We start from the raw sequence: 26,696 nt of genomic DNA on the forward strand, positions 1-26,696 counted from the left end.
CGTTGTTTTTTTTTTTTTTTTTAAGATTTTATTTATTTATTTGAGAGAGAGAGAGAGAGATTTCAAGCAGGGGGCGCGGTAGGCAGAGGGAGAAGCAGGCAAGGAGCCTGACGTGGAACTTGATCTTACCACTCTGGATCATGACCTGAGCCCAAATCAAGAGTGGGTCACTCACTGACTGAGCCACCCAGGCACCCCAGAAGCCTGTTTTCTGAGTCTGAATCCCTGGCATATCCGTGTGTCTGGCACAGACGGGACAGGGGGGTCAAGACACGTTTGCTAAATGGGACAACAGAGGCGGCGGCCCATCTTCTCTTCATTCCCCCAGGGCTTCCTGGAGGAAAATGTGGCTAGTCTCCCTCACAGGCGGCCGGGATCCCCTGGAGAGCCTATGCTCTGGCGGTGAGTCTGGGCTGGTCGGCAGCTCATCCCCAGCTTATCTTTCCAGGAAACTAGGGGTGGGCGATCCCCAGAAGTGGGACCATCAGCTTCCAGGGTCAGCTGCAGGATGCCTGGGGAGAAGCCATAGGACCAGAGGGAGGGGTGTTCCCTCGGAGGGGCAAGCATACCCAAGATGCTTCTCTCTCCCACTTCCTCACAGGCAGAAGCTAGAAGACCTCGGGCATGCGTGGGCTTTGCCCACTCTGTGGGCAGTAAGGCCGCCCCCACCCAGGCCTCACTCAGCCTTTGCAACCCCAGGGGCCTGGTTGGAAGGTATCATTAGTCCCAGCTCACAGAAGAGGAAATCGAGGCTCCCAAAGATGACGTCCAGAGACACAGGATCCGTGACTGGTACCCCAGGCCTCCTGTCCCCTCGCCTGGGGCTGCGGGCCCCTCTGCAGATGACTGTGGGCTGTACCCCGCATCCCGCCAGCCGGGATTCTACCAGCCTTTCCGGTTCTCCAGTGAGAGCGCCCTGCTTGTGACCTTCTCTCTTCCCAGTTCTAGGGAGGACTCAGAAGTGAGAGCGGGTGCAGGGGCTGGGTGGGGGGGGGGGGGTGGCAGGGAGGAGTTGGGCTCCTTAGGGCCACCGGGAAAGGTGGGCTGGAGGCGTTTCCTGGAGCCCCAGAGGAGCAGGGTCCAGGGACCCACATGCTGTTCCTTCTGTCCCACAGCCACCAGGCCCGGCTCCTCCCAGCGCAGCCCTCCGGGCGTCTCCTTAGTGGGAGAGCCAAACCCCAGTGTGCTCATAGAGGATGTTTTCCTGCCCAGTGGACAAAACATTTCTGGCACTTTCAGGAGGGGACTGAACACTCTGTCCACTTTGGCCGCGTTCAGGTTCCTGGACGGACACAAGCGAGCTTTCCCATGCAGCGAGATTAATGACACAACCTCCCGCCCTCCCAGCTTCTCACCTGCCCCGCCCCTTCCCTTGTCACCCGCTCCCTCCAGAGCAAACTTCTGAGAAGTCATTCCAAGTGGCCTCAGGAAGTGAGCACTTGAATCATGGGCCTCCTGCTGGAGGCCTCCTCCATGGGGGGGAGGAGCTGAGAAACACCCCCACCCCCCGCCGCCCTGAGCCCAGTGAACCCCAACCATGTCGCGTTGGGCACATCCCATCCCGACTGGCAGGCCTGGTCTCTGACCTGACACAGTGGCCTGGATCCAAAGGTTGGTCCTACTGGTGCCTCTCCGAACTTCCCTGGTTCATTCGAATTTCCAGAGGCTTGAGAATGTTCCAGAACCCCCTGGATGAACTGTGGTCCCAGCTCTGGTCCCCCGTGTCCTTCTACGCACCATGGAAAGGGGCTGGCCTCAAGTGGCCACAGTGAAATCAGTGGTTGGAGCAGGAGGGACGATCAGGAGAGAGAGGGAGAGGTCCAAGTCCGGTCCTCCCAGGCCACGCCCAGGGCTTGGGGGACAGCCCTGGCTTGGAGGGCCTGCTCCAGGGATGCCTCACTGCAAAGCTGTTCTCGAGGTCGTGAGTTCTGTTTTAGACCCTGACTCTCCCGGAGGGCCCAGCAGTAAACATCAGGCAGAACATTCCACCAGCTCAGGGTGCTGGCAAGACACCCCAAAGTCAGGGCCACTCTGCCACCCCAGGAAGGCCGGATGCTTGGGAAATCGGGCTCCTACCCTGGCTCCGCTCAGAGGAGACCAGGCTCGGGCCGCGCGGGAGGGAGGGGCAGCGCCGCTCTGCAAGGGCCCGTGGGCCGCGGCCAGGGCCCTGAACCCGCTGGGGCAGGCTGAACCCCGGCGGGAGGCAGGCTGCTAACCAGTAAGCAAGTTGTAAAAACCCAACTCAGACACAACATCTGGCAGCTGCTTCAAATAGTTCTGTGTCTGAGGCCGGAGTTGCTCGCGGCCCTCCAGTAAATCAAACCATGTGCACAGAGGAGCCCGCCCCGACCTGAAGCACCCTGCTTGGCCAGGCCCCAGCCATGCCTCCAGGCCCTCTTGCTCTTTAAATAGCCTGGGGCTCACATTCCATTTCCTTGTACGATCAGTTCGGAGCTGGCCCGGCCGCAGAGGCTACTGGATGTGAGCTAGCACCCTCCGTCCCAAGGAGAGAAGAGGGGAACATTGCCACCGAGAGGCCTTCCTGCCCCCACTGTGTACCCTCTGTTCCTGATGGCCCCTGAGCACGGCTGGTGTCTTCCTAGATCCCGGGACCCCTTGCTGTGGCTGGCCGGAGGGAGACCCAGGGAGAGCCCCAGGGCTCCTCACATCCTGTCCTAAGCCGGGCCCCATGACTCCCACATGCAGCCTGGATGCCAGCCCAGGGAAGCACAGCCACCGGTCTTAAAGCAGGTCTGCTCTGGTGGCACTGGCCATGAGGGGCAGGGGCAGAAGGGAGATGCAGGTGCGGCCAACGACGTTAATCCTTACCACACCTGGCACCGGGGTACGTTCTCCATGCTCATCGTTTTGTAGATCTTCATGTTCAATCTAAGAGGGGGTACACCTATGAACTTTTTTTTTTTAAGACTTTTATTTTTTATGTAATCTCTACACCCCGTGTGGGGCTCGAAAACACAATCCCCAGATCAAGAGTCACGCGCCCCACAGGCTGAGCCAGCGGGCGCCTCTATGAGCTTTGTTCTGAAGATACCTGTAGAGGGTCGGAGGATGGCCCTCAGAAAGATGTAGGCTATGTTCTAACCCCAGAACTAGTGAATATGACCTTATTTGATAAAAGGGTCTTCACAGGTGCCATTAAGTTAAGGATCCCCAGATGATCTCATCCTGGATGGGCCCTAAACCCAGTGACGGGTGTCCTTATGGGACAGACACACAGACACAGAAGAGGAGACCACGTGACCACAGAGGCAGAGGCTAGAGTGACATGACAGCAAGCCAAGGACGGCCTGGGTCCACGAGAAGCTGGAAGAGGCAGGAAGGATTCTCCCCTGAAGCCTCCAGAGGGAGGGAGCATGGCTCTGTCCACACCTTGATTTTGGATGTCTGGACCCCAGTAGCATAAGAAAATAAATGCGTATTGTTTTAAGCCACCCAGTGCGTGGTGCTTTATTCCAGCAGCCACAGGAACCCAGTGCCACGTGGAAACTGGGGTCAGAGACACGGAGCGGGGCCACCTAGCTCTTTGTCTCCCTGATTATGAGGCTGATTTTTGAGAAAACTGACCTCGTTTCCATGCATCAGGACAGAGGCTCTGGGGCCCAGGCAATGTCTTTGCAAGATGCCTTCCTAGGAAAGGCTTGTCGGCCAACCTCTGAGCACACGAGGGCCTGGGGGAGCCGCAGGTGGTGCGCGAGGCTTCCTGCTAGCTGCCATTGCTGCTGACCACTTACTGTGGGCCAGGCTGTGTTCTAGGTTCCTTCCAGACACGGGTTCCCGGAATCCTCGCGGGAACCTCCAGGGAGGACATTTTCTCTCTGTTTTACCAAAGAGGGAAGCAAGACAAAGGGAAGACAAAGGGGGGCGGGAGGGCTCGGGGAACACCCCCTTGGAAAGCCAGTTGGAGGTGAGAGAAGTGGGACATACAGAGTCTCATGGTGTGTGACGCACTGATCGGAACGGCACAAGGACAGGTAGAGTCCAAGTGCGGATGGGCGGTTGCTGGGGGCTGGGGAGGGGGAGTGGGGAGGGCTTCCCCTGGGGGGATAAAAATGTTCTGGAAGCAGATGGGGGGGGTGGCCGCCCATCATCAGGAATGTGTTAATGGCACTGAAGCGTATGCTTTAAAGCAATGAATGTGATGTTCTATGAGTTTCACCACAATTTTTTAAAAAGCTGGTTGGAAAAGGATGAGGTGGGAGGTCCTTGTACCCAGGACCTCGATGCGTCCCACTGTACGCTTCCAGTGTCTCAGAGGGCCTGGGGAGGCAAGTGCGGCCACCACGTCCCAGACAGGCACGGCAAGCCTCCTGAGAGCCTTGTTGGAGGTGACCATCCTGGGTGGGCTGGGGAGCTGGGCAGGAACCCCAGGCTGTCCTGGCCCCAGAGCCCGGGCCCTCTCTGTGGTCTCACAGACTCGACACACAGGCCAGCTCGAGGGTCAAGTCCTTTGTTTTTCGGCTGAGGCTTCTTCCACCTGGGGTCATCGCTACCCAGACGGTGGCTTTGTTCAACAGAATCAATGGGAAGGAACTTCCCAAAGTGCTTTGGTTGAAAAATCTCTCAAAAGGTGGGGCCCGGGCGTACAGGTGGAAGGAAGAATGGCTCGTCTGCTCCTCATGCCTTAAGAGGGGAGACACGAGCAGGGAGAGACGTGATCCTGGGTGGTGCTGAGGTCATGGGGCAGATCCAGGGCACCTCCCAGGGGACAGCCCTGCTGGACGGCACTTGTGCTGTGGCTCCAAGACCTCCATGCAGGCTACGAGCTGCCGGCTCAGCTTTCCAGGGCTAATTTCCTTGGGGAAACTGAGGCATGGGGGATGAGCCCAAGGCTGAGGTTTCCTGCCTCCACTCGGGTATTTTTTTTTTAATTTTCTTTTTTAATTTGAGAGAGAGAGAGTGAGCACAAGCAGTCGGTAGGGGGCAGAGGGAGAGGGAGAAGCATACCCCCCACTGAGCAGGCAGCCTGAGGACGGGCTGGATCCCGGGACTCCAGGATCGTGACCTGAGCCAAAAGCAGACACTTTACCAACTGAGCCACCCAGGCGCCCCCAGTCTGGTATTTTTCTCAGACTGTCCAGATCACTCTTCTGAGACAAGTGCTTCCTTGCCCGGGAAGAGGCTGGTGGTGTGGGCCCAGCTCTGCAAAACCTCGGCACATGCTCTGAAACACAGGGCAGGGAGAGCTGATTTTCACGGAATCTCCAGGCTTCTCTGAGTCACAGCCCCTGTGAGCCTCTGAGGGGAATGGAAAAGGCCAGGGGGTCTGCAGGGGTCCGGCCCTGCATCCACCCCGGGGCAACACATTTGACTCAGCTCCAGGGTTGCACAACACAGATGCCTGGGCTCCATTTACTGCATCAAAGTTTCTGGAATTTTGCTTTGTTCCCAAGGTGCCCTCATGATTCCAACGCAGGAGGTACCTGTGAACTCCAGCCAAGGGCCCCCATGCCAGGCCCTGCTCTCTGTGTGTTTCTAGAAGACACAATCTTGGGGACACCTGTAAGGCCCACCCTCAGAAGAGTCAAGGGAGGGATAAAGGAGGCCTTTGCCTTTCCTGCCTATGAAGGAGACCCTGAAGGGGCGGCCGCTGGATTGGGTGGGAAGACAGAGCCAGGGTAAGTCAATCCCACCTTCCATCCAGACAGCTGCCCTCAGCCTGGGCTTTTCCACCGGGAACATTCCCTCTGCTCAGCAAAACCATTATCAGACGGGCAGCGGCAGCTGTGCTCTGGCCCAGGAAGAAAGGTTCCAAAGAAGTGTTAGCTTTCCGTTTTCTTAAAAAAAGAAGAAGAAGAAGAAGAAGAAAGGCAGAAAAGGGAAAAAAGAGAAGGTCAGAGCCCCGCAGAGGACACGGAGGTCCGAGGCTGGGGCAGGACCGCACGGAGTACACCGGAGGACCGTGAGGCCAGCCCGTCCGCCAGCAGCTGAGCCCTAAGAAGCCCTCGGAGAGCCATGAGCGGCTTCCTCTGGGCTTGCTCGGCCAGGACATCATTTGTTGATTCTAAAGCCCAATCCCTAGCTCATGATTTCCTCCCTGGTTGCCATGGCCCCGTACAGAAAACACAGCAAACTCCTGGCCCGGGGCGGCTCATTTATTTCAAATATTCCTTGCAGCTGGACTCCAACCATGTTTGGGTGTCTGGACTGGAGCATGAACTAATTGCTCTGTCTTCAGCCCCCTCCCCAGCTCCCCCAGCATACTTTATGGTTCAGTAAAGTCCACATTCCTCATCTCGCCGCCGTGGAGGAGGAGGCGCGGGAAGAAGGGTGGGAGGGAAGCCTGGGCAGGAGAGGGAGGGAGGGCTCTTCCCATCTCTGGCCAAGCCCCAGGCCGGCTACCTGCTCGAAGGCAGGGTATTAATTACAACCACATGGGCTGGTCTGCAGAATGGTTTTATGAAGACTGCTCCCTCCAACTCGAAACCCTGCTCCCCGAGAAGTCTCCGGGCAGTACAAAGGGCCTTATTTTCCCTGGGTTTCCAAACCCCCCAAACCCCACCCCACCTGACCCCCTTCCTCCCCCTGCCACCTCCTTCAAAGCCAACAGAGTTCCAGATGCAACCCAGACATGAACTCCAACTGAAAAATAATTTCAGGCCACCCCTTTCCTCCAAACGCATCTGGGGAAGGCATCTAGGGCTCTCTTTTCCCCTGTACCCACCTTGATCTTTGGAGACTTTACCCAAGAAGAAAGAACATTTATCGGAAAGTTGGTTTAGGGATGTTTGGACCATTTTCCAGAACAGAAGTGCATGAGCTTTAAAAGCATCTGTTTGCACACTTGCTGGTATGCTGGGCCCTGTTCGAAAGCCTCATTTCACCCTTGCTACCCTCCTACGAGATGAGCACTGTGAGGACTGCCATTTGACGGAGGATCATTCAAGAGCCCACAGCAAGGGAGGGGTCAGAGCCAACATCTGAACCCAGGTCTGACTCAGGAGTCCCTGTTGCTCGTCGCTGGGCCAACCCACCAACACACTGAAAGAATTTCCCTTTCCTCAGCAACTTGTCCGGAAAAAGAGCTGACACAGTCACAAACAGTGGTCTCCAAACTCTTAGGCAAGGTCACTTGGGGAGTTTGAGAAAACTGCAGATCCCTGGCCTGGCCCCAGAAACGCTGATTCGGTTCAGGTCAGGCAGAGCTCTGAGAAAACATGCATTTTAGCCAATACCTCCCAGGGGCATGCCAGGGCAGGTGGTCTGAGGAAAGCTGGCTAGGAGGTGGGCAGAGAAAGGGACAGGGGACTTTGGTCCAAGGGCTCCCAGGCCCCCTGGGAAAAGACCATGCCACTTTTCACAGCACCAGGAGATCCTGATGGGTCCGTGGGGAGCTGAACTGCATTCTTGCCAATTCTTTGCAGACTAGTCATGACATGCGATCGTATCTAGTCAATGTCTTGACTATTCACGTATCACTCGCCAATCCGCTGAAGAAGCCGGATTTTCCCGTCTCCTCTGCTAGGTCATGGGGTTGGGGGGATCCTGCCCACAGCAGCGGGGAGAATAGGTTCCCTGAGAAAGCTCATCAGCGTCACCGCATGCTTGGCACTGGGGACACAGAAGTGAGTAAAGGACCAGGTCCTTCTACTGCATGTGCAGAGCCTGGACTCAGAGAATGCCCCCTCGGGCTTCTACTCTGCCCCTAAAAAGCCCACTGTCAACTCAAGCTGTAGGACACTGATGAGCCAGAGGTCTCACCAATGGGCAGAATCCTTCTTATCAGGTTCAGAAGGGCTCAGTCTGGGCTGCAGGCTCACGAACTTCTGAAAAGGGATGGAGACGTTTTAGGATCACCTCTCTAGGATTCTCCTCCTCATGGGGGCTCTGGTTGGCCTCCCATCCTCGGCCATGGGGTCCCAGGGGATCACCTCATTATCTATTGAAAACTGGACCCAGGGAGGGCTTGGCCACACCCCTTTCCCTTCCCCCCAAGGCACAAAGAGGGACTCAAAAGTGGTTTGGTATTTTAATAAACTTTCCTTTATTAGGTTACTATTATTAATCATCATAAAATAGAACGGGAGTTTCAAAACTGTACAGGTCACAAGGTTCTGGGTGGAGAGGAGAGAAAGGCGGGGCTGAGGTTTGGGAAGCCGGGGGACAGAAGGGCAGAGAAAGGACCAACAGCCCACGATTCATCCAGCGCCTGCGGGAGGACACTGGGTCAAGGCGGGAAGGTTGGGATCTGTGTAAGTAAAACTCTCTTGTGTGCAACATTCATGAGAACATGACCCACCCTGAAACAGAAGTGAGGAAAAGTCTTTAAAAGTCTTACAGGTAAGGTTTCTCCCCCAACTTGGAAAAAAAAAATTCAAAATAATAAGGGGGTAATTTACATTCCTCACCCAGACTTGGCACCAATTTTGTGCTTTAAAAAATATACTCCACTGGAAGACTTTTTTTTTTTTAAAAGGTACCCTACAGCAGCTGTTTAAAACATAATTCTTACAGACAAATATATATGTATATATATTAAACATTTAAACAAATAAAGTCATCTATTGTACCTGTACAGAAATGAACAGAAGTCAGATTTGAAGCGAGCTGACTTCGAGATCAAAGAAGCGGTGAGCGCGGCTGCAGGGGTGGGGTCTGCTACGTGGGGGGGGCTGCGGCAGGGAGTCGGGGGTCCTCCTCCTCCACTTGTTGCCCCGCCCCACCCCGCCCTGCTCCTCGTGTGGCTCTGGGGGGTCGTGATGAGCTGAGGCTGCTCCCCCTGGGCACAGAGCCCGGACGGGGACACTAGGCGGAGGCCTGCGATGGCTTCCGAGGGGCCTCGACCTCACTCTGGGCTCCCCGCCCCGCCGCGCCCCTGGCTTCCCTGGGGCTGGAGACCTGCTCATCCTCCCTTCTTAGTTCCGGCTCCAGGAAGCCAGAGTTTCCGAGGATGTGCATGGGAGGTCTCAGCTGGGAAAGCAAAAGCAAACCCCCCACAGAAGACTAAAGAAGGAAAATCACGTGCAAAGATGGATGTCTCCTGGCTGGAGACAAGGGGCGCGCCACAGCCCTTGTAGACGGGTCCCCCAAGACCCTCATATTGCATGGGCTCAGGAACCCAGAGCAGAGCCCCTTGGGAACTGTAGGTCCAGGGACCCACAGGGAGACACTGTTGTGCCCACGTAAGGACACACCACAGCCACAGCCCGACGAGAGGGACAGGGGAGACGCACACATCCCGGGGAGGGGCGGGTAGAAGGGAAGCAACAGAACACTCCGGAGAGAGGGGAACGAAACAAGGTTTCCTTTCTAAATGGAATAAATAAATGGCTTTTGTTATTGTTAAAAGAATAAATACAGGGTACCAGGGGCTGACAGCCGGGGCTGATGGTGGGTGCTTGTGTGCCTGTGGAAGGTCCCATTTTGGCTTCTGCCTCAGTGTCCGTGATGAGTTTCTGACGTCCTGAGTGTGGTCTGCTGCGGCGTGGCCCCGCTGGCCTCAGCACCAGCCCTCATCCGAGCACCTCTTAGCGGCCCTGGGATATGCTCTTGGAGGAGGCCGGGGTACCTCCTCCTGGGCCCTGCCAGGTCGGGGCAGGGAGCATGGAGATCCTCGTGCCACCCCGAGGGTGGGCTGGAGCTCCGTGGAGGGCTTCCTAGGAGTCTGTTCTCTGGGTCTTCTTCCGCAGAGGGACTGTGGAAACGGCGCGCAGGGGGCTTCTGCCAAGGTCGGGACAGGGAATGGAGGAGCCTGCGTCGAGCTGTCAGTAGCCGGCAGGGGCAGCGGGGGGGATGGACAGGTGGCCGGGTGCCTGTCCGAGGTGCGGGGCACGGCGGCAGGCCGGCATGGTGGCACCGGGTGGTGGCGTGCTGGCGGTGCAGGGTGGAGCATCACTGGTAGAGGAGGTAGGCCTTGAGGGAGGCCGGCAGTGGTAGCGTGTGGATGTCAGCCAGACGCTCCTTCCCCAGGGCCAGGCGCACCGAGCGGCGGCACAGATCCATGAGTGGCAGGGGCTCGGCTGGGGGGACGGAGGAGAGAGCGAGGACAGGTTAGCATGGCTCTGGATGGCTCTAGAAGGTTCTAGAAGGTTCTAGAAGAAACAATGCTAACAGTGACAGCCACCCTAGCGGTACTATGATGTGTTACTATATAATCAGCAACGAGGCGACGTCACGTGTTCAATCAACTGTTAATGGCAAACACGGAGAGAACCTGCTCTGGGCCAGGCACCCTTGTGAGCCCCCTGGAGATGCAAACTCATTGAAGAGTTTGTTATGCTGCGTAAGGAGGGACTTAACAATCTCAGGGACACATCACTATTATCGTCCCCACTAAACAGATGGCACTGAGGGACAGAGAGTCCCAATTACTTGCCCAGGGTCACTGCGCTGGAAGGAGAAGGAGCCGGGTCCGAGCCCAGGCGGCCCCTCCTCTTACCCACCCGACAAGCCTTCGTTGCGTGTCCGACCACAGCACATGGAAGCCAGCCAGTCCCAGCACGGGCCCCAGCTCCAGACCCCACACAGGCGCTCGGGAAGGGAATCCACGTTAGCCCGGCGCTCGCGGGTCCCGCAGCCGTCCCCACCGCACTGGTGAGGGCGCTGAAGCAGAGGGGGCCCCCCGCGTCCAGGTTGCGTGCCGGGGTCCCAATCCAGGCAGCCCGGCTCGGCCACCATATCCTTGGCCACCAGACCGTGCCACCAAGGAAGATGGAAGAAATGCCCAGAGACAGGCCTGGCCATCCCACGGCCTGAAAGGGCAGAATCCGCAGAAACCCTAGGTCCTTGCACTTCTTCGCACCTGACAGGGTGAAGGTCAGGGGCCCAGGCCAGAGCAGGTGATGATACCAGCCCAGCCTCCACAGCCGGGACCCTCGAGGCTACCCCCGGCACCGCCAGAGCATCTCACAGCTAGGGAAACTGAGGCAGGGCTCATAGTGCTGCCTCGGGCGCCTGGATTTGAGAGGAATTTCTAGCCGCAGCCTGCGTAAGCACTTCGGTCCTTATGTCCCCAGACAGCCTGCACCTGTCTTCCCCCAAGAGAGGCTCCCTGCAACCCATGTCTCAGATGAACTCTCCTCTGCGGGGGCAGGGGGGGCCTCGCTCTCCCTGCCTCCCTGCAGGTGACGTTTCCTGGAGAGCACACCTGCAGCTGCTCAGGATCAGCGTCGCGGATCCGGAAAGAGCTAAAGGGACGGGCATCTGTGGCTTTGGCCAGGGTCTCCCCTTGACACTGAGACTCCCCTGTGGTCAAAAAACTGAGGGAAAAAAAAAAACCAGCATTTCCCTCGAGACCCCATGCTTCAATGAGAAGGGGATCAAAGTGTGTCTCAGAATATTAAAAATAACATTGAAAAAACTCAAGTGTTGAGGAGCAAATGTTACAGCTGGAGGCTTTGGGAGGAAGTGGGGGAGTGAGGGCTGTTGAGGTTTTCGGGGAGCCATGAAGGTGTTCTAAAGCTGATCACACTGATGGTGGCCTAGTGGTCACGCTCTTTAAACACGGGACTGGTACTGCCTGTGAATTACATCCCGACGAGCTGTTATCAACACACTCGGGCTCAGGCTTGGTAACACATTTACTAAACTCCGGCTTTCAAAGAAGGCAACTACTCTTCATCTCCCATGGGCCGTCAGCCATAGCGAGACCGGAAAGGGAACTGAAACGGTCAGTGTTTTTCATGAAAAGCTTTGAATTGGGGCCATTCCTGGACAGCTCAGGATGATCAAGGGGAGCCTCGGTCAGAGGCAGAAGGATGAGCTAAATTATCTTTCGCCCTTTGAAGGGGTGAACATTTAGACTCCTGGGGAGCAGGGGTGGGCTTCTCCCCAAGCCCATGGAGCCCTGGGTCTCCCCCATCGTGGCGTCCTGCACGCGTGGCCCTTCCTCTCCTCCACTCAGGAGCTCCCTCCATCTGCCACATTGGGCCAGCCCCTTCTCCCTCCAGAATGTGGTTTGGACCCCCATGCGGAGGCAGAGGGGCTTTCCCCTGATTGGTTGGGGACCCTTAAGAAAGTATCAAGAACCACTGAATGTGGCCAGAGCGCCAAGCAGGGCTGCGGAGGGAAGGTTGAGATGGAGTTCCCATTATACCCTCTTAGCTTAATGGTTTCCAGGCATCCCATGGGTACCCTCACTAAGAAATGCTTCTAAACGGCAGAGCCCTGCACACCCCCTGCTCCAGCTCCCTTATTTTTGGTGACAGCCGACCTCAAATTAACATCACCAGCAGCAGGGGTGCCTGGGTGGCTCAGTGGGTTAAAGCCTCTGCCTTCGGCTCAGGTTGTGATCTCAGGGTCCTGGGATCGAGCCCCGCATCGGGCTCTCTGCTCAGCAGGGAACTCTCTCTCTGCCTGCTTCTCTGCCTACTTGTGATTTCTGTCTGTCAAATAAATAAATAAATAAATAATCTTTAAAACATCACCAGCAGCAACTTGTGGACCATGAAGGGGGTGCCTGGCAGGGACTGTGGCCCCTGCAATCTATGGATGGGGAAATGGCTTAGGGAGGGGAGAGCCAAGGGCGAGAACGTGGACATGCACCACATCCAGCCAATTCTGTAGTCGGGCTATCTCTACACCAGCTTGGGGAGGAAGCTCCTGAGAGTCCCCTGCAGTTTACGCCAAGGGATGAGGACCTGTGGCTACCTCCTTCCACTCCCCCGGAAAGCCTGACCATCTTAGGACCACACTGGGTAATCCAGGTGGAGAGTGGTTGTGAGCCCGGAAGGGATGTGTCTTTCAGACGCCCCAATCCTGCCAGGATGAGCTGTAGAAGCCACAGCCAGCAGATATAGTGACGCACCATGAGCTGAAAATACGACCAGTCACACAAGCATCCTACGGATGGGTCTGTTCCTGGGGGACATAAACACACGCACAGGTCATCCCCCCCCCCTCCTGGATCTTGTAGGGGGCAAACGATGCACGGGTTCACGGTCTGGGTGCTTTCCAAAGGCCGGGCAGAGAGCAGGAGTGCAACCGGACGTGGGTACCGGGCCATGGAAAATGTCTGTCCTGTTTTCAGTTGGTCACTGATGGAACCCAAGAAGGCCTCCCCACCTCAATGCCTTGGACGGGGGCCTGCTGACTCTGTATCCAGCTCCATCCACAAAGCCAGGTGCCCACTGGAGTTCCACCCTCGACGTTCCCAAACAGGGAAGTCCAAGGTTTATTTGGAGAGTGAATCAGGTGCTGTTTACGGGAGCTGAAGGTCGAGAAAGGGTCTCTGTGCTAATTTCCACGTTTCTAGGTTTCTAGGAGGAATGATTACTGGGTGGCCTGTCTGACCGTGCGTGGCCCATCATGCCGACCCGACCCGTCCACACTCCTCAGAGAGGCTACAGCCCCACTCACACCTCCAGGGCCTGCCCCTGCACTAGCTCACGGGCTCAGGGAATGAACTTCAGGTCTGTGAGGTCAAGGGCAAGGGTCTCACTCACGTCAAGAAGCGCTCCTGATCCAGCCACATTCCTGTCCCCCCCCACACACCGGCGCCTTCACCGGTCCCGAGACTGACCTCCCTCTCACTCCTGCAAGAAGCTTGCACTGAAAATGCTCCGTGAAATGGATTCTAGGAAGTCATGGGTGGAGGTGGGCCATCGTGGAGGACCATCAGCCTATGTGCGCGTTTCCCCTCGACATTAAGCGGTTCTTACAAAAAAGAAGCAAAACAAAACACGACCCCTTGTTCTTGGCAGCCAGGAAACGATGCCTCACTCCCGGATGGGTGGCTTGGTAATTCTGGTTCCCTGCTCCCCTGACTCTGAGAGCCTACTGCCCTCATATGCCAGCCTTTCGGGGGACAGGGGGCCTAGAAAGACCCCTTCCCTCCTCAGTGGCCTCCCTCCCCCGGAAGGAAGCCCCTGCAGGTAGAGGTGATTAGCGTCCCTGACTAGGGGCTTCCTGGAGCGCAGCGGGAACAGGTGCAGGTAGGATCCACCACTGGGTGACGCACCCCGGGAGGGCATCTAGGGAGGCCAGGAGGACCCCAGGAGGAGGCCACCAAGTTGAAAGTCTCCTGAGGAAAAGAGCGGAGCCCTCTCTGAAACCACAATCATAAAAAACCTCACCAAACTTATCTGGGAGCTGTAAAAGGGAGAATTTGAAAATGGAGGAACGCAGAGGAAAGCTTTCCTTAGCAGGAGACGCGGTCACAACTGGTGGGGGCAGGGAAGACCCATGGGGCAGGGACCCTCCCTTGGGTGGTGGCCAGCCTACGGCTTGCAAGTAGGTCTTTCCTTTTTGCGTCTCCAGGGAGGGGACAGGTAGGCCTGGAGGCCACAGTGGGCCCTGTCTCCTCGCTACAATGGTCCTATCCACCCCTTCACCCCAGGAAAGATGAAAGTGACACCACAGTCCCTCTGGCTGTGGCTTCAGCCCCAGAAGGTCTCAAGGCCTGAGGTGGTCAGAACAAGTGGCCTGTGGTCAGAGCTGGCTGGATGGTGGGGGGGGTCACATAGGGACACACTGATCACCAGCTCCGCTTTTGCTCTGGCTCTGGCCTCAGTACAGGGACAGGGACTCTGCTAGGAGGGTCTGATCAGCACACGGGGGAAGGGGACAGGGACTCTGCTGGGGATGGTCAGCCTGGCGCACAGGGGAAGGGAACAGGGATGCTGCTGGGGAGGGTGGGCTTGGTGCACAGGGGAAGGGGACAGGGGTAGTGCTGGGGAGTGTCGGCCTGCTGCACAGGCCGTTCACAGGCTACAGACTGTTCACTGCGGTGAGCCCTGCAGCACGGGGGAGGCCCCGCTGAGCAAGTCCGGCTGACCAGCTCTGCAAACCGCTGCTCCCTGTGGAGGTCAGGACCTGGTGTCTGGGACAGGGTGGGGTGGGGTGGGGCAGGGTGGGGAGGGAGGGTGAGGATGGCTTCCCAGACAGCCCAGGGAGGGCTAACGAGTCAGAACGCCTCCAAGGCTGTGACCCCGAGATGATGTCTCTAGCCAGCCCTGGCCAGACTTTCTGCTTTTCACACTCTGCTCCCGGTGGACCACGGACCCCGTCTCGCCATGATATTCCCCGTTCCTCAGTGACCTTGGAAGGTAAGGCAAACTCTCATGGGCAGAAGACTTAGGTGCCCTTCAACCTCACCCAATGGGTACCCCATCTGACTACTGTCTCACCTTCCCCTCAGGGGGTGGCCTGGGGGTCTCATGGGAATGGTCTAGAGTTACTGTCTCCACATCTCTCTCTCTCTCTATATATATATATAATGGGGGGAGAGTGTCCCCCTCTTCTAAATTCAGAAGCACCTGGAGCCTCAGAATGTGGCCCTCTTGGAATAGCATCTTGCAGATGTCGTTACTTAAGGTGAGGTCATGTTGGAGTATGATCTGGGCTGGGCCGGGCCCAGAATCCAATGGCTGGTGTCCTGGTAAGATGAGGACAGACACAGGAGGCCATGTAGGGATGGAGGCAGAGACGGGGGAACGTGTCCACAAGCAAGGACTGCCGGCAACCAGCAGGAGCCAGGACGGAGGCCTGGGGAGGAGCCCCCTGAGCCCTCAGAAGGAACCAATCCTGCTGACACCCGACTTTGTAGTCTGGGCTCCGGAGCGGTAAGAGAACGCATTCTGTTGGTTTAAGCACCCAGCGGCTGTCATCTGTTCCAGCAGCCCCCCGAATCGAACACACCAGCCTTCTCGCTCCTCTGCAAACCCAGTGCTCTGTCAGGCTTCTGACCCCACCCAACCCTGACGACTTCAGTCAAGGTCACCAGTGATGGCCTTGTTGCCACAGCTGATGGACACCTCTCAGCCCTCCCGGTGCTCAACCTGGCATCGCCTCTGTCTTTCCAGAAGTCCTTCTTCATCTGTTGTCCAGGCCACTCCTCTCCCCCAAGCCTCATAGCCACTCTGCCTCTTCTCCCTTTCATCAAAACCAGTAACCAGAGAGTTCACGGGACTGATGGCAGTGGCAGACTCCCTGTGCAACTTTTTACCCAGACCTTTTCCTTTTGCCTTTAAGTTACCCCGGCTCTCCCTTCAGGGAGCTGGATTTGAGGCTTGCCTCCTGTTTCCTCGTCTGACTGCCTCTTGAGTAAATCCTTTCCTTGCTGCCTCCCAGCAATTGTCCTGGCTGCCCAACAGGAAGGCAGACTCCGCTGGGTTATAGCATGACATTTCGGGGGAGAGGGTCCTCATCATTAATCAAGAGAATCCAAGGTAGGCTCAAGCCACCTGGCACTTGGAGTCTCCACCCAAGACCCAGAACCCAAATGCAACCCTCAGCAACACATTCCCACTCCCCTTAATCCCTTTCCATTTCCTCCCGACAAGAAATTACAAAATCACTCGACCTCCCATCTGATGCAGAGCTGACGACGGGCCTCTGTCTCTTTATAAGATGCCCATCTGGGCCTCCAGGACTGTTGTGGCAGAACCTTTGCCGAGGCTTGCCCTGACTCAGCAGAGGAACAATTCTGCTGGGGTGTGCCCCAACTTGCCACAGTTAACAGGCTAGTGTCCCCCTGGGCCCCTGGGCGGTCTGTGTTCTGTATTAGAGCTGGCTCTGTGAACGGGGAGGGCTGATGCACCTGTTACTGGAGGGGGTGATGGCTGCTCTGCTCTTGTGGAGACCAGCAGACCAGTGACAGCACGGGCAGCCCAGCAATCCATTCTTCCATCTGCACAGAATGGGCAGTAAGTTACCAAGGGCCATCGTCACTCCTCTGCCAGGGCTAGGGCTCCTGAGATCCTAGGTTCTGGGCAGGAGGTGTCTGGTTCTCCCAAACCCTGCCCGTCCCGGCCTAGGGCAGATTTGACTATGGACTTTCTACTACCATCACCTGGGGAGACAGACTCACAGAACTTGCTCTGCCAGTTCCTGAGACCAGATCTGAAGTTACCTCCTCGGGGAGGCTACCTGCCAGAGGCACAGCTCATTGCCCCTGCTGGGAGTCCGATGACCCAGGGATACTAGGCTGCGCTGGTGAGGTCATTGCCATCACCAGGCCAAAGGCAGAGGCAAGGAGCAAGGGAAAGACGGGTAGTGGCAGCTTCCAAAGAGAAGCGTTTAAGAGGTCCCTCTGCCTTATGTCCCTGGATATTTTCTCTGACATTCTCCAAGGCTGAAGCAGGGAAGAGGTATAGGAGAAGCTGACGGTTTGGACGCTGCAAGACTACAGTAAGCATCTGTGCTCTGACCCCGGCAGGGCGTCCCTGGCTGCCAGGCCAAACCTGTCCTGTAGGGACGGTCAAGACATGGGTGGGCAAAGCTTTCTGCCCCACCCCCTTTCCAAGTTGAGGTCTGAAGATGGTAGAAAGGACCTATGGAAGACTAAGGGTCAAACATGGGGATAGATAGTTCTGGAACTCTGGGACCTCCTGTCACCATGGGTCCCAGCCATGAAGCCACAGAGTCCTCTACCTCCTAAACTAGGACATGTCACCACATGTGGGCTATTTTCACGTGTGGTCTGAGAAAGGCCACTCCCTTTTCCAAAGGACTGGTGGAAATCATTGCTGATTCAACCTGTTTCTAATCCACATGTTCTTCTCCAAAGGCCTCCTGACATCATGACTGAACAAGCCCCTCCCAGGGGACCTGGTCTAAAGGAACCAACTCAGAAGCCTCTGGCACCAGAAGAGAGAGACCCTAAACCTATCTAATGAGCAAGAGAGGTCACTGGCTTTCATTTATGTAAGAGGTCCTCATAACCCCAAAACGGCAAATCCCAGCTCAGTAGTATGTTGGCTACTGTGACAGAATTTGGTCAACTGCAAATCAAAACTGGAGGCAGGTCAGCCAGAAACAAAGAGCATCTAACCATGTACCCATCCATCCACCTTCCCATTCATCCACCCACACAGCCATCCATCCAACCATCCATCCATCCATCCACTCATCCATCCATCCATCCATTCATTTATCTATCTATCCACCCATCCACTCATCCATCCATCCACTCATTTATCCATCCATCCATCCATACTTCTATCCATCCATCCATCTACTCAGCCATCCAACCACTCATTTATCCATCCATCCATCCATCCATCCATCCATCCATCCATCCATCCAACCATCCATCCGTCCATCCATCCATCCACTCATCCAGCCACCCATTCATTCACCCATCCACGAGAAGCTATCAGGTAATCTGGCAGACTCCAGTTAGAATTCTTCACTTAAGCAGAGGCATGAAAAACAGCCTCTGAGGATTTGAATACGCTGGGATAGCTACTTAAAGACTTTCTAGTTCCAGTGACTATAAATTTTTGGGCAGGCGCAGCTAGGATCCCACAGCCACAGGGAGTCCAGGAACCATCACACTGGACAGAACACAGGACACTTACGGTCGAGTCCATTCAAGTAGCGCATGCGGATCTCACAGTGGCCCCACACGGCACTCACTACAGGATACAGTTTTTTGCCCTTGAGTCCTCGAAAAGCCACTCCCATGTACTGTCCGTCCACAATGAAGCTCAGGGTGCCATCATCCATGTCCAGGGCCACGAGGAATGAGTCAGGGACAATAAATGTTTCATCCGGCTCCAAAAAGGCCGGGTAAGTTTTGCTCGGTTGGTTTTTGCCATCGTGATAGAGCCGGTTGCGCCCCAAGTCCCAGCCCCAGGACTCGTGGTTATTCCCCACGAGGGTCGTGTACCCCACGGAGTGCAGGGGGGCATCTGCTGTCGCCACCCCCACCACAGCATGTGTGCCCCGCTGCCTCATGGCCCACGTGATCTGCCATACGTGCAGCCCGCGTGTGTACCCGACCTTGCCCCTGATGGCGTCCGTGCTCTGGGCCACCGGATGCCGGTGGAAGATCAGCTTGTCGTCCTCCTTCACAAAGACGTTGAGCGATCGGTCGTTGTTGTTCCACGAGTGGAGCAGCTGGACGTCGTAGGACACGGGGGGCATGTCTAGCAGCAGGTCTAGGCGGGTGGGCTTGCAGTAGTCCAGACCCTGGAGCTCCTGCTTCAGGGGCCGGTATGTGGGGTCCCTCATGTCCACGGTCTTGATCCCTCCAGTGACCTTCTGACCCATGTTTGCCCTTGGTTTCACCTTTGCATGGACTCCTGGGGCAAACTCATTAACCGTGGGGCCTCCCGTCCAGTTTGCTGATGAGGCCCAGATAGTGGTCCCAAGGAAGGGTGGTGGGCGGCCTCTGGAGACAGCGGAGCCCTCAGTGTTGCCTGATGGATGGAGAGAAAAAGGAGGCTGGGTGAGTAGAGGTGCGGGAAGAACGCGAAAGTTGCGAGTATGAGGCTGCCCGCGCAGACACGTCCCAGCAACCCGGCTTTGGGGCTCCGGGCACACCTGAGGCGGGGCAGGCTGCGGCCATGGCTCTGTCCCCGAGACTACCGTGAGGAAAGAGTTGGTGTGGAGAGGTGGGCCTCGGGGCTGGGCATCATGCTCGATGGTGTTGGCTGCACGACCCTCACCAAATACCCCACCACGGTCTCTCAGGGCAGAAGGCCAAGTTGGCAGGGGACCTGAATCAGGCCTGAGGCAGTGGGTATCCTCCTTGGTCACAGGAAGGGAAAACTTATTTCCCTTGTCTACGGTTTTCGGGGGGAAATGAGGCCGTGAGAGGCAGCAGAAGGGGCAGGCCCCCATTTCCCAGCTCCTCTTCTTTTCTAGCACAGCTGCTTCTGGGGGTTCATGCTAGGGAAGGGGACCCCAGTGTAGCCAGAAAGCTCACTTGGGGGTCTGCATGGGTGCTCGGCTGGGAGGCCCTAGGGGTCCCCTGGCTTGCTGGTCCCCAAGGCTGCTGCGACCTCTCCAGCAAGTCCTATGTCCCTCCTGGCCCAGGGCCACCAGTGACACTCTTCTCATGGCCCCGGGGCTGGCCCCTGGTCAGGTGAGGACAGAGGCTCTCACCCCCTGCCCTCACGTAGTGCTGGACCAACACTTCAAGGACTGCCACTTCCCCCAGCCACACCCTCCAACCAGCAGCCTACATTTGGCCCCTTGGGTCCCAACAGCCCACCTGGGTAGGAAGTCGGAGAGATCTCACGGTATCTGTCCTGGTGCCTCCATTGGCAGTGCCAAGGAGGGGGCCTGAAATGTGGGGCCAAGCGACCACCCCTGCCATTCCTGTCCTCAGTGTCCAGCCTTGGATAAGGGAAGAGAACACGCTATTTGGGTTTCCTGGGCCTCACTGGGGAAGAGCTTCTTTCGGCCGCCACAAACCTCCCTGGCCTGTGGGACTCTTGGCCGCCTGGTCTGGGGGACGGGCTCCTGGGACCGAGCAGACAAGGGGGAAGGTAGGCTCCAGGCTGAAAAACTGGCACTGAATGTGCATGCGGGGGCGAGGGGCCTGGGTGCCTGTGATGAAGAGAGTCCAAAGGAGCCCGCTGGGGGGGTGCTGCGGGAGGCCCCTCTGTGGGTGGCAGGGACAGGGCACCTGCTGGGAGAGGAGGGCAGGCTGTGCAGGGGAATCTGGGATGGGAGCCAGCAGGAGCCGGGAGGAGGGGAGGGATCTGCAATGGGCTTGCTGCCTCTCATCGCCAGTCTTCTAGCGGTCCCAAGCTGCCTCTATCCTCTGGGACCGCATCTTCAGGGTGGCCAGGCCTCTAGGAGGCTGGCTCTCAGGAGGATGAATGTTCCTGGGTGTGTCCCTCCCCCGCCCTCACTGAGCACATCAAGCTTCTCATCGTCCCCTTTCTGCTATGGAATGGAAGCCTCCCTGAGGCATGGTCATTTCTTCAGAGCCAGGCTAGGACCTCTTGTGTCCAATGTATGCAAAGTTGCTACAGAGCAGAAGTGTGCCTCTGCGGCTAGAGGACCCCCCTGGTTCTGGAAAGTTCTGTGGATATCGTGACCTCACGTCCTGAAGCCCCAGGACATTCCCAATTTCAGGCCTTCAGGCCCATTGACTCCTGAGAGCCATCAAACTCTTCAGGACTTGCCTGTGGCTCTGCAGAGGGGGACCCCATGGCATTGGCACCTGCTTGCCAGGCTGTGTGGGGGTGGACAGAGCCGGGGTTTTGGTGTGCAAACATGGTCCTCATAACTATAGAGTCTGGGGGCTGCCTGGCTGCAGCCTTCCCTGACTCCTCTCTTCTATGCCTCCCTAGACTCCATTCCAGTAGCCTCCTTAGATGGGCAGGGGCAGTTCCCATAGTCGGAAGCATCCATACCCATCCTTGCCTGGACATCTCACTCTGGCAGGTGCCCAGCGACCTCCCTGTACAGGACCCTGTGGGAAGCCCTCTTTCTGGAGCAAAGCGGTCACTGCCCTTCGGTGGGCTCTGTCCCAGCATCTTGGCGCAGGAGATCCCAACCCCACCATGGGCACAGGTGAGGAGTGAGGAGGAGGCTGGGGGTCGGGGGAGACACTGGGCAGGCAGGATGTGTGGGAGAGGGAGGTGGTGCGGAGAAGTCCTTCCAACACGTTAATTTATCTACTTGGAGAGAAAGGGGTGGGAATGGAGAAGAGCCAGGAAGGTGGGGAGAGCCGGGGCAGGTCAAGGGTGGAGTGAGGCAAGGGTGATGGGGGTGAGAAGGGGAGAGAGGGAGGGAACTCTCAGGGCCCTGAGCCGGGACCTGCATGTGTACATACATACACACAGTAAGAGTATGTGAACTCCTACTGCAGTGAGATGGTGATTAGCAAAGGTCTTGTGCATGGCGCCAGACAGTAAGTGTTCCACATTTGCAGACAGGCAGTCTCTGACAACTACTCAACTCCACAAGCAGCCACAGACAGTGCAGAAATCAATGAGCATGGCTGAGTTCCAATAAACTTTATTTGTAAGAACAGGCTGCTCCCTGGTCTAGACTAGGGGCCTCCCGGAGCTAGACTAGGGACCCCGCACGTCATCCCCACTGAGGACAAAGTCTTGCAGGAGTCCCTGGGAGGAAGGGGGACAGGAAAGAGCGTGCACAGCCCTGTGGGAAGCTCCCATGCAAGGGCACCCCAGAGCCTGGCCAGGGGCCGGGGCCAGCCCACTCTGCTGCTTCTGGGCCATCCTGCCTTCAGACTCCCCCACACGGGCCAAGCACTGTAGCAACCCTGGAGCCACTCTCGACACACCTGTCACCTGCCTGTTCCCACCCTGCGTCCGGGCTACGGTCAGAGCCGACACTTCCTTCTCGTAGACCTCCTGTTGTCCATACCGAGCCACCTCCTTGCCATGCAAGGCTGCGAAGCCATCCAGCTGCCCTCTCCTTCCTTCTATTTTTAAATGTGGCTGCAGAGACCCACCCTTCTGTGGGTCTCCTGGAGCTCCGCTAGCCTCGTCTTGGGGATGACCAGTAGGGTTCTTCCCCCCCATTTGCACCTCCCTACTTTGTCCTCCACCACCGGCACGGCTGCTGGGGCTTCCGGTCCTGGGGGGGAACCTGCTCACCCAAACAGCGCCTCGGGCCACTGCCTAGGACTCTGCCTTAGCTTTCCCGAAGCTCCATCTGCTACTCCAGTAAGACGGGCGTCCCATGCTTCCTCAGGCTCCACTGAGACAATGTTCCAGAAGGACTTAGTACAGCTGGCATTTTCCCTTTTGTTTTGTTATTTTTATTTTCTAGGCTGTGTTCTGTACACTGAACAAAGATCACTGTTATCCGTCTTCTTGGTCATTGCACTTGGCCCTGTGATGGACACTGTTTTTGAGCCAAGACCCAAGTGTCTGAGATCAAATTTAAGGTCTCTTCCAAGCCAGGGGCTGGCAAACGTATTCTATCAGGGGCCAGACAGTAAATATTCTAGGCTTTTCTGACAATACAGAAATGAATGGGCATGGCTATGTTCCAATAAAACTTTCTTTACAAAAAACAGACAGTGAGCCAGATTTGGCCCAAGGTCCATAGTTTGCTGACCCCCGTTCTAACCCCAGGCAAATCGGCTGACACCATCTCCAAAATGCCCAGACATGTTGCGCCACCCCCCAGGTGTGGAGTCACAGAAACACTGGTTTGGCCTGTGCAGCTCCTGTCAAAACTGGGCCAAGGAGAGAGTCCCCAGTGGGTACCGAACTTCGGGGAGGCACCAGAAGCAGCAGCACGGGCCCCAGCTCTTGCCTTCTGAGAGGCAAATGCAGACGTCCAGGCCTTTCAGGGCCTAGGGTTGTCCTGGGAGCGTCAGGGCCCAGGATGACTCTGCAAGTCCTTAGTGCATCCCCATGAATCAGGAGGACCCAGACCTTGTCCCTTCAGCAGAAACAAAGCTGCAGGGGTGTGGCCGTGTGGCGGTGGAGTGACCCACGGGCCTAGAACAGGAGAGGCGGAGGACAGAGATGGCCCTGCCGCCATCCCCACCTCCTAGGAGTCACATGCAGCCACACCACGCCCAGAGCCCCAGTGGCTGCAGAGTCAGGGCTAATGAGCAGGATGGGCGGCCCAGGCAAGTCCAGGCAGTGCCGGCAGCAGCACCCTCATTCCCTCCGCCGGAGCTCTTGTTCCGAAAGCTCGGACACACATGAACCACAGGGCCGCCAAGACCACCTCTGCCTGTCCCTATCACAGCCATCCCAAGCCAGCCCTCAAGACAAATTCTTGTATCCCTCCCACCACCAACCTCTGATTGCCCAAATAACACACTGTTCCGCCTGTCCTCAGTCCCTGGGGCTTCCCAAAGACCAAAGCCACACCTGGAGCAGGGGTGAGAAGGACTCCAGTGTGACCCGTGGCTTGGGCAACGGGGGAGGCAGGGATCTGCCCACTGGGTGGGTGGGAGGATCGTTGCCCTCCCAGACAGGCACAAAGGCAGCACGATGGGTACTGCAACTAGGAGTAACAATGTACTATGTACATACAGACACACGCGCATGCACAAACACACACACACACACCCCTGTGTGCACAGGCACTGAAATGGAACCAAAGCAATGTTCAAAGGAGCTCGAACTGTAGGACTCTTTTTTTTAAGATTTTATTTATTTATTTGTCAGAGACAGAGAGAGAGCACAAGCAGGCAGAGAGGCAGGCAGAGGCAGAGGGAGAAGCAGGTTCCCCGCTGAGCAAGGAGTCCAATGCAGGACTCGATCCCAGGACCCTGGGATCATGACCTGAGCCGAAGGGAGCGGCTTAACCGACTGAGCCCTCCAGGCGTCCCAGGACTCTTCTTACACGTCGTTCTGGGTTGGAAGCTCCCAGCAACATTTTTCTACAGGTAAAATCAGATTAAAGACCAAAAAGGGTCTGAGGAGAAAAAGAACCATAAGAGGGTGCATTGGAAAGGGCCCGAGAGAAAGGACACTCCTGACACAACTGTCTGAGAGCGCACGAGTCCTAACACAGAACTGTGCCTTGTTTAGGGTCAAGTTCTAGGGCCAGGGCTGGCGCAGGGCTCTGTGCAGTCAAAGTCGCCCAAGGCGGTTCCGGAAATGCTTCATGGACACGGCCTTGGCTTTTCCCTGGTCAGCTGGGCCACGCGGTTGTCTGCCCCCAGGGAGGAGCAGCTGGGGTGGGGGGGTCACTGACACTGAGTGTGCCCCCGAGTCTCCACTTCCCTCTGCTCCCGGCTCAGCTGGGTCCTTCCTCCCACTCACCACCTCCCCACCCCAAGCCGGTACAGCACCCCCGTGTGCCACAAGGACAGAGAGAGGAGCACCCACCCTCAACGTCAAAGCCAGGCACGCGGTGTGAGTGTGTGTCTCCAGCACTGGAGGGCTGGGTGGGGGTGGTGGGGGAGCACACGGGGCCAGGGAAGGAGGACTCACAGCCACAGGGCAGGGACATGTTACACCCTGGCCGTGTAAACGGACTTGTTTGACCCGGAAGAGGGACACAAAGGGACGTGAGCAAACACATTCTAGAAGCTTTAAGATTTGGCATTTACTTTGCATGTGGATAAGATGAGAAGCTCTGGGACTAGGGGTGCGGACTCACAGGGGTCTGCTACCAGGCCAGATGCCACTAAGCCCTATGGTTTGAGCCGGTGGGGCCCCTTTCCCTTGACTGAACACCCCTTATCTCTCCCTCACTAATGCCAGTATGCCTCATCTTCGAGGGGTCAAAAGTCAGTTCACGGGTCACTGCAAAAGGGGATGCCTCTGAGACCCTCTAATGGGCAAAAGCATCCCACCTAGTCCACTCTGCAGCCACCATGGGGTGGGATGGCCCGTGGCTCCAAGACCCATCAGAGCCACCTGTGCACGATGGCATTCCAGGTGGGCTTGAAGCAGATGAGCTTTCCAAAGCCTCCTGCTCCCACCGCTGCTACAGACAGCCGGTTCTCAGATGTGCCGTGTTCTCATCTCCCTCTGTGAGTCACACAGTCAAGGGATACTGGCACAGGACCATCTGTGACAGAGGACAGAGAGCCATGTGGGATGCTCAGGGCTAAAAAGGTTGGGGGGGATCTTGAGAGAATGTGGGAGAAAGTCACTCATGCACAGGTGTGGGGGTGTGTCCAAGATACACCCCCAAGTGTAAAACACCCAGCAACCCCCATCCCTGCAGGATCCTGTCTAGGAAACCCAAGAGCCCAGCCATAGGGATGTGTTCACTGCCCTATGACCGCCCCCCCCAGCCTTGTAGGGAAAGAGGGAGCCCCTCAGACTGCTGACATCAAATGCAACGTGATGCCATTACATTTTAAAAAGTAAATTGGAGAACAATACGTGCTCCCATTTCTGTAAGAACAGAATTTAAGAAGATTCTATCTGTGTGCATTTACCTGTTTGTAGCCATAGAGAAAGGTCTAAAGGAATAAACAGCTAACCTTTCCCAATGATTAACCTTGGAGGGTGGGGTGGGAGGAAAGATGCGTTCACTTTGAACTTTTTTTTTTTAAGATTTTACTCTTCATTTGAGAGAGAGAGAGGGAGGGAGAGAGAGAGAGAGAGAGAGAGAGAGACAGAGACAGAGAGAATGCAAGCCGGGGGAGATGCAGAGGGAGAGAGAGAAGCAGACTCCCTGCTGAGCAAGGAGCCCGACATGGGGCTCCATCCCAGGACCTGGAGATCATGACCTGAGCAGAAAGCGGACACTTAACCATCTGAGCCACCCAGGTGCCCCTGAATTTTTTTTTTTTTTTAAGGCTCCACACCCAGCATGGAGCCCAAAGTGGGGCTTGAACTCACGAGCCTGAGACTGTGACCTGAGCTGAGAACAAGAGTCAGATGTTAACCGTCTGAGCCACTCAGGTGTCCCGACTTTGGACGTTTTTTGAATTGAAATTTTTTTAAATGCATGTCTTACTTTGGTCATGAAATGATTTTTAAGCACACACCGAAAAGAATAAAGACTGAAAAAATACTGACTTCACCCTTCCACAAACAAGCTGTTCCCAAAACAATTACTTGTGTCCCCTCTTCTTTTTTTTTTTTTTTTTTAAAGATTTTATTTATTTGACAGAGAGAGATCACAAGCAGGCAGAGAGGCAGGTAGAGAGAGAGGAGGAAGCAGGCTCCCTGCTGAGCAGAGAGCCCGATGCGGGGCTCGATCCCAGGACCCTGAGATCATGACCTGAGCCGAAGGCAGCGGCTTAACCCACTGAGCCACCCAGGCGCCCCTTGTGTCCCCTCTTCTAACACAAGCACAGGACAGATGTTTGATTTACCCGGGGACATACACTGGAAGGACCCAGAGTTGGCAGGAGGGCATTTAAAATAAAGGATGGGAATCCCTGCATACAGCCCTGGGGCCATCCCAAAGAGGGAAGTTATTTCTACAATGATTTCTCCCAAGACGTCCAATTGCACTGTCTCTAAGTCACAATTTTATTTTGCCTGGTAAAAAAATAGGGTAGCTACGGTCTCCGCTGGCCCCAAATAAGAACAGAACTGCTCTGTCCTGAACCCTGAAACCCACAGCGGTTCTGTGCTCAGGGGAGGCCGGACAAG

The 26,696-nt window shown here is 56.4% G+C and overlaps 1 protein-coding gene across 2 annotated transcripts in view; it reads right to left on the reverse strand.

The window, feature by feature from the left end:
* Positions 1 to 7,975: 7,975 nt before the first annotated feature.
* The window catches only part of LOC111154739 (splA/ryanodine receptor domain and SOCS box containing 1), a 47,866-nt gene continuing 29,145 nt past the window's right edge, over positions 7,976 to 26,696 (reverse strand). For both annotated transcript variants that reach the window (XM_022514622.1, XM_022514623.1), the window contains exons 2-3: positions 18,258 to 19,100; positions 7,976 to 9,977 (exon numbers count right to left, since the gene is read on the reverse strand). In XM_022514622.1, the coding sequence (XP_022370330.1) occupies positions 9,850 to 9,977; positions 18,258 to 18,951 (822 nt within the window). In that variant the 5' untranslated portion in view covers positions 18,952 to 19,100 and the 3' untranslated portion in view covers positions 7,976 to 9,849. The remainder of the gene's footprint in view (positions 9,978 to 18,257; positions 19,101 to 26,696) is intronic.

This window comes from Enhydra lutris, unplaced genomic scaffold, assembly GCF_002288905.1.
Source record: "Enhydra lutris kenyoni isolate GAN:26980312 unplaced genomic scaffold, ASM228890v2 scaffoldscaffold38, whole genome shotgun sequence".
Taxonomy (NCBI): Eukaryota; Metazoa; Chordata; class Mammalia; order Carnivora; family Mustelidae; genus Enhydra; species Enhydra lutris.